The sequence below is a fragment of the Danio rerio genome, chromosome 4, assembly GCF_052040795.2.
Source record: "Danio rerio strain M-AB ecotype USA chromosome 4, GRCz13ab, whole genome shotgun sequence".
Lineage (NCBI taxonomy): Eukaryota > Metazoa > Chordata > Actinopteri > Cypriniformes > Danionidae > Danio > Danio rerio.
Genome location: NC_141024.2, coordinates 73,220,674 through 73,237,155, shown reverse-complemented (window position 1 = coordinate 73,237,155; position 16,482 = coordinate 73,220,674). Strand labels below are relative to the sequence as shown.

At 34.0% G+C, this 16,482-nt stretch overlaps 1 protein-coding gene across 4 annotated transcripts in view; it reads left to right on the top strand.

The window, feature by feature from the left end:
- The first annotated feature begins 9,527 nt into the window (after positions 1-9,527).
- The window catches only part of tmem19 (transmembrane protein 19), a 29,463-nt gene continuing 22,508 nt past the window's right edge, over positions 9,528-16,482 (top strand). Inside the window, 3 exon segments of one of the 4 annotated variants that reach the window (NM_001002098.1) lie at positions 9,528-9,573; positions 13,580-13,676; positions 15,404-15,556. In NM_001002098.1, coding sequence (NP_001002098.1) covers positions 15,469-15,556 — 88 coding nt within the window. In that variant the 5' untranslated portion in view covers positions 9,528-9,573; positions 13,580-13,676; positions 15,404-15,468. 4 annotated transcript variants of the gene reach the window in all.

The following is a 16,482-nucleotide window of genomic DNA, read 5'->3' as shown; positions in this document are numbered from 1 at the left end:
TATTTAGACCATTATTTTTGATGATGTTTAATTAGCTACAAATTTTGTGTTTAAGACATCTAATAGATGTCTAGCATGGACATCTTGGCTATGCGATGTTAAATTTGCACTGTCTGTGAAAATCTAATAGACGTCTAAGAATAGCCCTAAACTAGACTAGTCATCAAATAGACCGATCAGACAGACCTCATATGTGTACCTGGCAAGCGTCTTGTTTTTTAAATGACGTCAAATAGATGTCTAATAGACGTCTAATAGACGTCTAAACATAGACGGCTTGGTTAATACTAGGCTAAATTTGGGCTATCACTACTAGACTAGTCATGAAATAGACAGATCAGACAGACTTCATATGTGTACCCGGCAAGCGTCTTGTTTTTTAAATGACGTCAAATAGATGTGTAATAGACGTCTAAACATAGACGGCTTGGTTAAAACTAGGCTAAATTTGGGCTATCACTGAAAATCTAATAGACGTCTAAGAATAGCCCAAAACTAGACTAGTCCTCAAATAGACCGATCAGACAGACTTCATATGTTACCTGGCAAGCGTCTTGTTTTTTAAATGATGTCAAATAGATGTCTAATAGACGTCTAATAGACGTCTAAACATAGACGGCTTGTTTAAAACTAGGCTAAATTTGGGCTATCACTACTAGACTAGTCATGAAATAGACAGATCAGACAGACTTCATATGTGTACCTGGCAAGCATCTTGTTTTTTAAATGACGTCAAATAGATATCTTATAGACATCTAAACTTAGACGGCTTGGTTAATACTAGACTAAATTTGGGCTATCACTACTAGACTAGTCATGAAATAGACAGATCAGACAGACTTCATATGTGTACCTGGCAAGCGTTTTTGTTTTTTAAATGACGTCAAATAGATGTCTAATAGACGTCTATACATAGACAGCTTGGTTAAAACTAGGCTAAATTTGGGCTATCACTAAAAATCTAATAGACGTCTAAGAATAGGCCAAAACTAGACTAGTCATCAAATAGACAGATCAGACAGACTTCATATGTGTACCCGGCAAGCGTTTTTGTTTTTTAAATGACGTCAAATAGATGTCTAATAGACGTCTAAACGTAGACGGCTTGGTTAAAACTAGGCTAAATTTGGGCTATGACTACTAGACTAGTCATAAAATAGACAGATCAGACAGACTTCATATGTGTACCTGGCAAGCATCTTGTTTTTTAAATGACGTCAAATAGATATCTTATAGACATCTAAACATAGACGGCTTGGTTAATACTAGACTAAATTTGGGCTATCACTACTAGACTAGTCATGAAATAGACAGATCAGGCAGACTTCATATGTGTACCTGGCAAGCATCTTGTTTTTTAAATGACGTCAAATAGATGTCTAATAGACGTCTAAATATAGACGGCTTGGTTAATACTAGGCTAAATTTGAGCTATCACTGAAAATCTAATAGACGTCTAAGAATAGCCCAAAACTAGACTAGTCATCAAATAGACAGATCAGACAGACTTCATATGTGTACCCGGCAAGCGTTTTTGTTTTTAAGTGATGTCAAATAGATGTCTAATAGACGTCTAAACATAGACGTTCCTTAAATTTAAATTTCTGAATTTTGTGGTATACTTCTGTAATTTAGCCGCCGTTATTTTACGTTTTTTTTCTGGCCCCCCAGCTGCCGGAAATAAATCGTAAATTTACAGATTTTTTTGGTGTATTGTTACTAGTTTAACAAACTGTTAACATCATCTAAAATTAGTTTGACAAACATCTGCATACTGGAATGGAGGTTAGTTGTGTTTTCTTTTCTTGGCCAAAAGCATGGTCTCACTTTATTTGTGCTGTGTAAGCATCATCCATTTTACATAGAAATAAAAATAAATCGAAACTAATGAGATTGTAGCATGTATTATGATATGCTGTAAAAAAAATTAAACATTCATTCATTTACCATGTATCAGTATACATTACATGAAACATTACATTGTAAAAAAATAAATCCGTAATTTTTTGGTTTGTTTTCGGCAGCTGGGGTGCCGGAAAAAAAGTAAAATAACAGCAGTTAAATTACAGAAATTTATTGGAAAAAAACAGAGGTTGATTTACAGAAATTAAAATTCAAGTAAATTTCTGTAATTTAATATCTGTTATTTTATAGTACATGCCTGTAATTTAATGTCCGTTATTTTATGGTAAATTTCTATAATTTAATGTCCGTTATTTTACTGTAAATTTCTGTAATTTAATGTCTGTTATTTTATGGTAAATTTCTATAATTTAATGTCTGTTATTTTACAGTAAATTTCTGTAATTTAATGGCCGTTATTATACAGTATATTTCTATAATTTAATATCTGTTATTTTATGGTAAATTTCTGTAATTTAATATCTGTCATTTTACAGTGAATTTCTGTAATTTAATGTCCGTTATTTTACGGTAAATTTCTGTAATTTAATGTTCGTTATTTTACAGTAAATTTCTGTAATTTAATGTCCATTATTTTACAGTAAATTTCTGTAATTTAATATCTGTTATTTTACAGTGAATTTCTATAATTTAATGTCTGTTATTTTACGGTAAATTTCTGTAATTTAATGGCCGTTATTTTATGGTAAATTTCTGTAATTTAATGTCCGTTATTATACAGTAAATTTCTGTAATTTAATGTCGGTTATTTTATTGTAAATTTCTGTAATTTAATGTCCGGTATTTTACAGTTAATTTCTGTAATTTAATGTCCGTTATTTTACGTTATTTTTCACCCCAGCTGCCGGAAATATCCAAAAAATTAGATTTTTTTTTTTACAATGTAGGTCATAAAAATCTACTAGAAAGTCTTGGAAAAGTCATGGAATTTTCTGTAATTTAATGTCCGTTATTTTATGGTAAATTTCTGTAATTTAATGTCCATTATTATACAGTAAATTTCTGTAATTTAATGTCGGTTATTTTATTGTAAATTTCTGTAATTTAATGTCGGTTATTTTATTGTAAATTTTTGTAATTTAATGTCCATTATTTTACAGTAAATTTCTATAATTTCATGTCCATTATTTTACAGTAAATTTCTGTAATTTAATGTCCATTATTTTACAGTAAATTTCTGTAATTTAATGTCCATTATTTTACAGTAAATTTCTGTAATTTAATGGCCGTTATTTTACAGTAAATTTCTGTAATTTAATGTCCATTATTTTACAGTAAATTTCTGTAATTTAATGTCCATTATTTTACAGTAAATTTCTGTAATTTAATGGCCGTTATTTTACAGTAAATTTCTGTAATTTAATGTCCGTTATTTTACAGTAAATTTCAATAATTTAATGTCCGTTATTTTATGGTAAATTTCTGTAATTTAATGTCCGTTATTTTATGGTAAATTTCTGTAATTTAATGTTTGTGATTTTACAGAAAATTTGTATAATTTATTATCCGTTATTTTATTGTAAATTTCTGTAATTTAATGTCCGTTATTATACAGTTAATTTCAATAATTTAATGTCCGTTATTTTATGGTAAAGTTCTGTAATTTAATGGCCGTTATTTTACAGTAAATTTCTGTAATTTAATGTCCATTATTTTACAGTAAATTTCTGTAATTTAATGGCCGTTATTTTACAGTAAATTTCTGTAATTAATGTCCGTTATTTTACAGTAAATTTCAATAATTTAATGTCCGTTATTTTATGGTAAATTTCTGTAATTTAATGTCCGTTATTTTACAGTAAATTTCAATAATTTAATGTCCGTTTTTTTATGGTAAATTTCAATAATTTAATGTCCGTTATTTTACAGTAAATTTCAATAATTTAATGTCCGTTATTTTATTGTAAATTTCTGTAATTTAATATCCGTTATTATACAGTTAATTTCTATAATTTAATGTCCGTTATTTTATGGTAAATTTCTGTAATTTAATGTCCGTTATTATACAGTAAATTTCTATATTTGAATATCCGTTATTTTATGGTAAATTTCTGTAATTTAATATCTGTTATTTTACGGTAAATTTCTGTAATTTAATGGCCGTTATTTTTTGGTAAATTTCTGTAATTTAATGTTCGTGATTTTACAGAAAATTTCTATAATTTAATATCCGTTATTTTATGGTAAATTTCTGTCATTTAATGTCCATACTTATACAGTAAATTTCTGTAATTTCATGTCGGTTCTTTTATTGTAAATTTTTGTAATTTAATGTCTGTTATTATACAGTAAATTTCTATAATTTAATATCCGTTATTTTATGGTAATTTTTGTAATTTTATATCTGCTATTTTACAGTAAATTTCTATAATTTAATGTCCATTATTTTACAGTAAATTTCTGTAATTTAATGTCCATTATTTTACAGTAAATTTCTGTAATTTAATGTCGGTTCTTTTATTGTAAATTTCTGTAATTTAATGTCTGTTATTTTACAGTAAATTTCTGTAATTTAATGTCCGTTATTATACAGTAAATTTCTATAATTTAATATCCGTTATTTTATGGTAATTTTTTGTAATTTAATATCTGCTATTTTACAGTAAATTTCTATAATTTAATGTCCATTATTTTACAGTAAATTTCTGTAATTTAATGTCCATTATTTTACAGTAAATTTCTGTAATTTAATGGCCGTTATTTTACAGTAAATTTCTGTAATTTAATGTCCGTTATTATACAGTAAATTTCAATAATTTAATGTCCGTTATTTTATGGTAAATTTCTGTAATTTAATGTCCGTTATTTTATGGTAAATTTCTGTAATTTAATGTTTGTGATTTTACAGAAAATTTGTATAATTTAATATCCGTTATGTTATGGTAAATTTCTGTAATTTAATGTCCGTTATTATACAGTAAATTTCTGTAATTTAATGTCGGTTATTTTATTGTAAATTTCTGTAATTTAATGTCCGGTATTTTACAGTTAATTTCTGTAATTTAATGTCCGTTATTTTACGTTATTTTTCACCCCAGCTGCCGGAAATATTCAAAAAATTAGATTTTTTTTACAATGTAGGTCATAAAAATCTACTTGAAAAGTCCTGGAAAAGTCATGGAATTTTTCTAGTAAAAATGTGAACCCTAAATGAACAACTGTATTTTCATTAACTAACACAAATACTGTAATATATGTATTGCTCATTATTTGATCATGTTAGTAAATACATTAACTACTAGTAACTAATACAACCTTATTGTAAAGTGTTACCAGCTTAATTGATTTGTGTCGGGACAACAAGAATGAATTGTGTGGAACCCTGTGATGCAATGTAATGCATAATGCCTAAAAATCCTAATAATATTCAAATGAAAGGCCGTGGTTATGCAAGGGTTTGACATTCATATGAAACATTTTGCACGTCATTCTGCTGTAAATTGGGATGTACTTTAATTTCTTAGAAATGTTTTGACGGGTCGTGTTGATGAATATGGGTACTGAGCTGCAGGGTTGCCAGATCTTCTCACTAAAACCAGTCCTTTGGCCAATCGAAACGAACCCAAAGATATACCATTAGACGCATATTTTAATGATAATCACTATAGAAACAATCACGAATGCAGATGGTTTCCATAAAGGAGCTACAATCGCTGGTAGAATATGAGCTGGGTGAGTAAAACTGCAAGCATTTCGGCCAAGAATTGAGGCAATTTGGCAACCTCATGCTGTGGTGAAGTGTGGCGTGTGGATACCAGTCATCAAAAGAGCTCTCTTGATCGCTCACTTAAAATGCATTTTCATGCTTTTTCATGTCACATTAAGACACACAAAGCAGGCACCTACATGAGTGCTTTACAGGCAGATTTGGGACTGTAAATCCTTCTCAAATGCTAAGATTTAAAGGGGGCCTATTATTCTGAACTGACTTTTATGGGTTTGGACAGTCTGGGAATATAACCAGTCTCTAATGCTAAAAAACGTATTTATTTTAATCTTTATAATCACACTTGATAAATAGAAGTGTCTGCAGAAACACTTAGATTGAGATTCTTCCTTTGTACGTGTCATCAGAGGGGGAAAGCCCCGCCCACTAGTGACCATCTCTCCCTCATTAGCATAGTTTGTTTGTGTTCCACAGTAAAGCCTGGTTTATACTTGACATGTTCGCTTGAGTGCGCGTGGCGAATGTGACATCATCGATGTGTTCGCGGAGGTTCGCTTTGGGTGTACGCAAGATGATTTCGGCTGGCGGAGCGCACGATTTTTTTTTTTTTATTCGAGGGAACAATTCGTGTGACGCCACATTTTATTTGAGCTAACTATGAAACACTTTGAAGAGATTTAATCAGACATCTTTACGATCCGCCCATGCGTGATCAAATTTATAACCTGATGACCGCTACTTTTTGTCCGGAAATGGCGACAACCGTGAAATTTTTCATTGAAAACAATTTACTAGTTACAAAACTATAATTAAGGAACGAATAATTTTCTTGATAACTGGAAAGGAATATTTAAACCTGTCGGTTTGCAATTTACTGATGTCCTGTTTTTAGGCTTTATTGGTGATGGTGGTCAGGAACGTTCGACTATTATCGCCTTTTAGCTTATCAGTAGAGGACTAACTAGCCAGACAGTAATGTGTGAATTGTGGAGCGGGCTAAATAAACAGACTAAACTAAATAAAATAAAAACATCTGTTTTTTAGTGAGTGTACTTGTTTGCTTGTATTCTTGCCATAATAAAAATATATATTTGTAGAGCAACTCATGTTCTGTTGTCATTAATATTTTAATAAACTTTAATAGGTAGAACCGTCCGAGATACGAACAAAAGCAAGTGATGCTTTGATTTAAAAAAATCTTGAATGGTTATAAAAACGCTTATAATTATTAAAATAGTTTATAAAAATAGTTAAAAATCGTCAATAATATTAGTGATGTGATGTAGTTCCGGAAACTTCCTACTTCTCTGTTTATTCGTCTGATTTTACGGTCAGTTTCTATAGACCGCCCTCTGTCGTTTTAACGAATATCACAACGGCGAACGCATCTAGTATAAAAGTCTTCGCCATTTCGTGACTTGTGCGCGCAGACAGCGGAGGTCCACGACACCAGGCGAAAGTATAAATCATACTTGAGGCGTTACTGTATTTTAATTACATTTCTGGGGAACGCAGTAATATAATGAAGTACATTTTAAATGTGTGTAATTTGATTATTGTTACTAAAGTCAGCGTAATTGTGTTACCTACATTACTAATATAGTTTTTCGAAGAAAAAAAATGCTTCTTTTAAGTCACGTTTTCCAACTGCTGGACTTCCAGCTTCCTTTTAAACTGCTGGAGAACGCCGGCTGAAATGGCTGCTGATGAAAAAATACAGACATGACTTTGATTTCATTGAGCGTTAAAACAAAGATATGCAGTCTGTGTCCAGTTTCTAAAGAACTTTCCACTGCCTTAACTCGACCAGCTTTTGAATAGGAAGCATTCTACGACAAAACTCGTCACCAAGGAGGACACCGGCCCACAAAAACACGGTGGCTCAACTCAGTCTAAACAGGCTAAATTGGATTTTTGTGAGCGGCAGTGAAGGTATCTTCTGAATGTGAAGAGAAAAGTAGCTGCACATGAGGCCGTTCCAGCCTGATCTCACGAGAAAACGCGAGTATTTTACGTTTTGTCAGTGCAGTGGCTAATTCGTACGAATTCCAATTCAGTCGTATGAAAATGTACGATTTTAAAAAGGAGACCCAACCCCGCCCCTAAACCCAACCGTCATTGGATGTTAAGCAAATCGTACTAAACTGTACGAATTAAATCATATGAATTCAGACGAATTAGCCACTAAATCAAAAACTTACGAATTGCCGTGAGATTGCGTTGGCCATTCACATATTTCATTTTTTTTTTACATGCAAGTTCGTTATTTCTAAAAGAGAGCTTGCGTGTACATATTGGGAGCGCGTATTGTGCGCGTTCGCATTTTCCAGGTGCACGCAGTTGAAAACTACGAGTCATACAACAAGAGCCGACCAGCTTCATGCTTTGTATGGAATATACACATTTCGGTAGACTAATTACCTCAGACAAACGGAGAACACCCAAACACTGGATACTATGGATGTCAAGGGTTACAGGTGTCCAGTTTTCTTCTAAATGTCATGTTTTGTGTTCAAAAACCAAAAGACAAACAGGTTTAAATTAAGAATTAAGTTTTGGGAGAACTCTTTAACTCTTTTAAATCCATCGTAATGTTTTTCAGAGAATATTAAATTACTAAGAGAGCTTTTTTATATGTATATTTTAGGTGTTTTAAAAGTAACTTCAAAGTAAATTAATTAGTAATCCGATTACTTTTTACATGAAGTAATAAGTAATGTAATCAGATTACAATTTTCCAGTAGTAATCAGTAATTTGTAATCTATTACCTTTTAAAAGTAACTTACCCAACATTGCACATCAGCATAGACAGCCCTGAGTGAGAAGCTAGGAGCACAATCTCATCTGAATTTAAAGCGACAGGTCATCATAATGACACAATTAGAATTAAAGAGTCACTTTCAAAAAGTTTTAAAACAATATTTGTGTGGTATTTCGAGCTGAAACTTCTCATACACACTCGTTTGTGTCTGTCGCACATTTACATTGTGTAAAAAAAGAGCATTATGGCTCCCCTTTTAAACGGAAATGTGGCTAATTTGATCACCAAAGTGACATTTATTTCTATAACATTATTTACGATACAGATTGTTGCAGATATAGAAACACATTTCAGCTCTAGTGTGAAGCAGAACTAGTGTTGTTACACAGCCGTCAGATCAGATTATGTTCGGTGTGCAAGTCTCTGACATGTATTATCACTGTTATGGTGGAAACAAATTACAAAGAGAGCCAAATTGCATTTTCCGCTGGACAAATCCCTTTATACGGAATATATTTATGTATGTTATGTTATAGTTCTGCCTTTTTAATTTCAGCCGTTTCTAACTTTTGCACTTTTTAATAAAAAAAAATTAAAATTGGTAGAGAAATAAACTGCATATTACATCAGGGACTAAATTGTTGGACAATTTTTATTCCTGAACTTAAATCATTCTTAAATCTCAATTTCCGATGCTGTGAAGCTCAGTCTTTCCTGACAAAAACGAACAAATTTCTTAGAACTGTTTTTATCGGGTCATTTTGATGAATATGGTCATTGAGCTGCAGGGTTGCCAGATCTGCGCATCAAAACCAATCCTTTGGCCAGCCGAAAATAAATTAAATAAAAAAACTGAAACTCAAGATATGCCTTATTTTAATGCTAATCAAATATAGAAACAATCGTGAACTGTTTCTATTTCATAACTGGAGCTCTCTTGGGTTAGCACTGCTGTATACATTGCTAAAGTTTGGCTGGCAGAGAGTACAACTTCAAGCGTTTTGGTCTAAATAATTCTTCTTCAATACACCAATGGTCACTGCTTCGAAAGAAGCTCAATGGTAGGATTGGCAACCTTGTGCCGTGGCGAATTCTGTGGAAATCGGTCATCAAAAGAGCTCTCTTGACGGCATGTGATCTCTCTCCTAACATGAATTATCATGCTTTTTGACTGCACAGACTGACATTTGGAGACACAAATCACACATTTCCTCTGTTCGGGTAAGCCAATGCTTTGCTTGTTCGATTAATTCCTTTTTATCATGACTTGCAGGTTATAAAACATGTTCTTTGCTCAGCTTCAGACTCGTTTAACGTTTAAACGGCTTGCTATTTCATTTGTTTTTCGCGCAAGATTAGCGCTAATTAAGAGAGAGGTCGATTCTGTTGTGGTTTAGTGGAGGTTGTCACTGTGTTCATGTAATTTCTTTGTGTAGACGTCTAAAATGACCTTTCAAATTCTAGAAACTACTTGAAAAACTTTTCTAGTTACGTTAGCACATCGATGAAATCTAACGGGTTCATTCTGAAAACAGATATTTAGCACACTGATTTATTTATCGACAACCTAAACATTCACTTTGGAGTCAAAAACCAATGGCTGACAGTGCGTTTTCGACATTTCCAAATGTAGAGTCGTCCTCTAAAGATGGTTGTACGATATACTAACTTCTGACCTTCTTGAGGAGGAGGACTTGGTCAGCTTTCCTCTGTAAACACATTCAGCTAGCATGCTTCTGTGAGCCAAATTTGTATATTAAGTTCAACTAAATTTCGTTTATTAGTTATATTCATTAACGTATTGAAGTTTTCAGTGTTTCGAGGGATAATGAGCGGACTCTGACTTGCAGTCTTCTCTGATGGACTGCCAAGCCTGCGGTTTTACCGTGGAATTGGCCTACTTTGATCTGTGTCTGTGATGGGTTATTTAATCTCCGTGGTGAAGTTCTGACATAGCGCATATATTATATTGTGGCGCTACAATATTATAATCGAATGTTTACACTCTCAGAAATAAAGCTACGTGATCTGTCAATGGGGCGGATCCTTTTCGAAAGGTCCAAATTTGTACCTAAAAGGTCTATATTAATACCTCAAGGGTACATATTAGTACCTAAAAAGTACAAAAGAGTTACTCTTAAAATTTTTAGGTACTAATTTTGAGGTATTATTATGGACTCTTCGAGTACAAATGAGTACCTTTTGAAAAGGTACCACCCCGGTGACAGCTAGCGCAGCTTTATTACTGAGAGTGTACTCTACCAATGGAAGAAAACTTCTAGGGTGATTAAACAGTCGCTGTTGCTTAATACTAACTAAAACAGTACATTTCGTTTAATCATTATAATTTCAAATACAAAGTGATTGTTAAACAGAAAAGGTGTTTAATGAACACAGAGGTGAAAAAATAAAGTTAAAGACTTTTAAATTAATTTAGCATCGCCACAACCAGCTGAAGGACTTGGTTGGACTTTGGTTAAGATAATTTATTTATGAAAACTGAATGTTTACCATGTCCATAATGCAATAAAAAGTCAGATAAGAAATACAAACTCAAATGTTTATATATGGGAAAGGCATATTTTGAGTTTTTTTGATTGGCAAGTAGGTTACTTTTGTTGTGAAGACCTGGCAACCCTGGCTCAACTTTAAGTAGACAAATGGATGATCATGAAAGATTGTGCTTACTTTACTATTTAATTCATTAAAATACACACTATGAGTCTAACTTAGCTTTACTTTGACGCAATGTGTTGATGCAAACACCTATTTTACTTTTGATATTTCCTCACAGAACTTTCTGGGTAGGAACTGCTATTGTGTGGTCAAATATATAAAGTTAAAGTCAGAATTACTCGCCCCCCTTTGATTTTCTTTGTTTTCTTTTTTAAATATTTCTTAAATGATGTTTAATAGAGCAAGGAAATTTCCACAGTATGTCCGATAATATTTTTCCTTCTGGAGAAAGTCTTATTTGTTTTATTTCGGCTTGAATAAAAGCAGATTTTAATTTGTTGAAAGCAATATTAAGGTCAAAATTACATCATTTTTTGTTGGGTTCCAGGACATGTCTGGCTTTCAGGAAATGAGCGAGCTGAAAGATGCTTTGAAGCATGTGGTAAACAAATGCCAAACTCCTCCATCAGAGATGAGACGTTATCGACGTTTACTTTTTAAATAAGTGACAAGTGGGATGCATTGGAAAATAATAAATTAGGTGGCATACAACCTGAAATCTCAAACAGAGTTTTAAGACTCGATTTGATCAAGAGATTTTTACCAGATGTCGTATTGGACATACAAGATTAACTCACGCCTTTTTACTTAAAGATGAAGACCCGGCTCAGTGTTTGTGCTGCACAGCTCCCCGTACTGTAAAAGACATTTTACTGGACGGTCCTGCTTTTAACGATTCCAGAAGACTTTTTTTATTAAATGAACTCTCTTAAGGAAATTTTTAGCAAAGTGACTTCATAAAATGTTTTGAAATTCTTATCATGTATTAACACTGAAATCGTATTTAACTTGTGTATTAATTTGTTTGTTGTTCTTAATTGTATTATTGAAAAATTCTTGCCATAAAAATAGCCTTGGTTGCTGACATGGCAATAAATTTAAAATACATAACATTACAGTACATTAAGGTCAATACTATTAGCCCCTTTAAGCTGTATATTTTTTCGATAGTCTTCAGAACAAACCATCTTTATACAATAACTTGCCTAATTACCCAAACCTGCCTAGTTTAAGATTATTTTGCTTACCCCAGTGGCAGATTATTTAGCTTGTTTTAAGGAAAATATGACTTATATTGGCATAGTATTTCTAAAAACAAGACTGCTTTCCTAAAAAAAAAGTCTCTTGATTTAAGAGTTTTTAAATATCTGGAAAAGAAAGAAGACAAAAAAATCTAAGGGTGCTTTCACACCTGTGAATCGATTCAGTTGTTCCGAAACAGAGATTATAATTGTTACATTGTTGCTCTTTGCTCTTGGAGCGGTTTGCTTTCACACTGCAAAGTTTCTAATCGGACCAAAAGAGCTAAAACAAGTCACGTGCGAGTAAACTCTCCTTACATTGGTCAGTGTCAGGGTTTATTTTGCAGCGTCCCGCTCAGCTGTCAGGAGAGGTGGTGGTTTGGTGGTGATTGACAGGGTGTGCGCGCGTGACGTGTCTGAGGAGAGACACGGTGGGGAGGGGTGAGAAGGGTGCGCGATGATGCCTATTTGAGGACTGGGAGAGAGACACGAGATTACCGGGAGATCATCACTCGTTTGCGGGCATCCGGAGACTCGCGAAACTTCCCGCCTTACTCATAATTCTCTCTTCATATAGCCGTAAGCCTATTACATATCCATAAAACACTGTGATATAACCGCGCTCGGATCGGATCGCTTTCTCACTGCAATCGAACCGCTCCAGGGTTCGTTTCAATCGAGCCGAGACCACCTCATTCAAGCGATCTCGGAGCGATTACTTTGGCGCGGAACAGAGCGCGATTGCCCTGTTCACATATGCCAATCGAACCGCGCTAACTGGGCAAACGAGATACGTTCCGAAACAAAAGTGTAGGTGTGAAAGCACCCTTTATAAGAGTGTGCCTTTGAGGTGCCAGTGTAAAAAATGAATATGTAACATTTATTTTAATAAACATAAAAAATCTAAAAGTGCAATGTAGCTGCCACCTATGTGAACAGTTGGTTCCTTCAGTCATTCTCCTCAGAAGATATTTAGCTTTAAAATGTGATAAATTTTGCGTTTTAAGCCACTCGGAAATGGCAAATAGCAGATTTGACTATTAGTTATTAAAAAATTCAAAATGTGTTCATTATAGTTATTTATGACCACTACACGACGACTTTTGCACGACGACGACATTCTCCTCAGAAAGTGTAACTTTAGAGACAGTCCCTACCTTTGCAAGTGCCGAAGTCCAACGTTAATCTAGCCAACTTTCTGTCAGTCTTTTTATAGTGGAAATGTTACTAATTTGATCTCTAAAAGTCACTTTATTTCTATAAAACTTTTTCAGAGTTGCAAAACTCAACTCGTTTTAATATTGGCGCTAACGTTAGCAAGCCAATAGTGTCAGTAAAGCTCGGGTAAGGTTTATTTATTTTAGTGATGTTACGTTCGGCGTATGTCACTGTTTATATTACATGGACTTTTTCAGGACAAATCCCTCTACAGGCCTGCGATGTCTTTAATATTTGTGATCTCCCTACAGTGCAACCCGTAGGTGGGAAAGAAAAGGAACTGAAGCTCCTGATTGACGGCTTGCCATCCAGTAGCCTACATGAAGCGGAAGGTTTCCACCAATCACGGTAAATCACAGTCTGTGTTCTCCGCAAATCACTGCGCGTCCTCCGTGTGTACATTATCCTCATTGGTCTGGCGCTGTTCAGCTGAGTTGACCAGGAAGAAGTCCGTCTCTCAGTTCGCTGTGTGTGTGTGTGTGTTTACAATTTCTAAACTGCCAAGCGTGACTGAATTTAAGAAGACACATGGAGCTGTGTTTGTCCCGGGATTATTTCAGGTGTTGTTTATTGTTTTATATATAATGTAAAATACTTTCATTTACAATAACGTCAAGTTAACCATAATTTCCTACTTATTGTTACTGTATATTCCCAAATCAATAATTGAGGTAAAGTTGTTTTTATAGTCGCACATTCGTTCATTTAACTGGCTCTATATTGTTTAACACGCTATTTTTAATATAGTCAATCAGAATTAGCATGTAAGTATGACTTCAAAACAACACCAACACTATCTAGTTGACTGTAAACATGGCTGTGCTTTGATAGTCATTAGCTGCTAATGTGATTTCTTAATTCAGAATTAGCAAAAGATACTTTAATGTCTGAATATCCCAATATAAAACCAACTTTACCTCTATAAATCAATACTGGTGTTACGGTTTAACTGGTGTCCCTTTCCAGATGTAACGTTAACGTTAAGCTATTCACATTTGCAGCTTGGCAGATTCGTCCCTTTTTCACAGTAACAAAACATGTCCATACCAAATAAAGATTCTTATTACTTGGCGTCAGTGTCATTGTGAGCATTATTGCTTTTAATATCTGTGTAGCAGAACAGTAAATAAACAAAATTAATCTAAAAATATATATATAATTTACATGTCATCAACGGGATTCGAACTCGTGAAGTCAAAAGCTTCAACAAACGCATCAATCACCTTATCTAACTGAGCGACTCGGGACTACATACGAAATAGTCTGTTTTAATTTCTTTATCAGTCACATTATGCTAAAATAGTTCTAATATCTAATATTGTTTTGAAAGTCATGTTATTTCAGACTGAATATTCAAAGTACCACGGTAAATGTGCGAATATAAAACCAACTTTACCTCAATCATCAATTACTAACCCCCCCCCCAGAAATCATCATAAAAAATGTATTTTGCATCTGTAAATAAAAAAAAAACTTCATATATTTTATCAAGTACAGTTGAAGTCGGAATTATTAGCCCACCTGTTTATTTTTTCCCCAAATTGTCTGTTTAACGGAGAGCAGACACATCAACACATTTCTAATCATAATACTTTTAATATCTCATTTCTAATAACTGATTTATTTAATCTTTGCCATGATGACAGTAAATAATATTAGACTAGATATTCTTCAAGACACTTCTATACAGCTTAAAGTGACATTTAAAGGCTTAAAACTAGGCAGGTTAGGGTAATTAGGTAAGTTATTGTATAATGATGGTTTGTTCTGTAGACTATCGAAAACAAAGATAGCTTAAGGGGCTAATAATATTGACCTTAAAATGGTGTTTAAAAAATTAAAAACTGCTTTTATTCTAGGCGAAATAAAACAAATAAGACTTTCTCCACGAGAAAAAATATTATCAGACACACTGTGAACATTTCCTGAATCTGTTCAACATCATTTGGGAAATATTTACAAAGAAAATAAAATTCAAAGGAGGGCTTATAATTCTGTCTTCAACTGTAGGTAGCAGTGGAATGATTAATAACCTACATTGATTTGTTTGTTGACACCTCCCTCTATTTTCCCAGTGGCTCTTGTCTCCTCGACGAGCGTGCAGTTTGAGGATGGCGTATTAATGAAGGATTACATGACGATGATGATGCATATGGTCGTGCTGTGTTTCACGCTGGCGATTTCATTAATGTTCTGGGTCCTGTCCCTGACTGCCAGCACATACTACGGTGAGAGCTCGTCTTCTCATGCTATGGGCAGGGTGTCCGCGGGCTCTTACATTTACATTTAGTCATTTAGCCGACGCTTTTATCCAAAGCGACTTACAAATGAGGACAAGGAAGCAACTTACACACCTATGAGAGCAACAATGAATAAGTTTCAGGTCTGTAAAGTCTAAGAAGGAAAGTATTAGTAATTTAGTAATTTTTTTTTTTAATTTTTTAGTAAAATTTTAGGTTTTTTTTGTATATCCAGAGAGGCAATTGCAGATTAGGAAGTGAAGTGGAGACTAAATAGTTGAGTTTTTAGTCGTTTCTTGAAGACAGCGAGTGACTCTGCTGTTCTGATGCAGTTAGGGAGTTCATTCCACCAACTGGGCAGATTGAGCGTGAGCGTTCAGGAAAGTGATCTCTTCCCTCTTTAGGATGGAACCACGAGGCGACGTTCATTCACAGAACGCAAGTTTCTGGAGGGCGCATAGATCTGCAGAAGTGAGAGCAGATAAGGAGCACAGCCAGAAGTCGCTTTGTAGGCAAACATCAGAGCTTTGAATTTGATGCGAGCAGCAACTGGCAGCCAGTGCAAACGGATGAGCAGCGGAGCGACATGTGCTCTTTTAGGTTCATTAAAGACCACTCGTGCTGCTGCGTTCTGGAGCAGCTGAAGAGGCTTGATAGAGTTAGCTGGGAGCCCGGCTTGAAAGTATTTAAAGTTGATAACTCAACATAGAGGTATTTAAGGCCCAGGTCCGGATTGGCTAATCGGGAGGACCGGGAGAATTCCACGGTGGGCCGGTCTGTTTTTTGGCCGCGAGGGCCGGTGTCCGTAGCTCCAGAATCTTTTGCTCTCAGCAGTCACACTTTTTAAATTTATTTATTTACTTGACCACAGCCTTTTTATTCATTATTTTACCGCAACTCTTCTCTTTTCATCT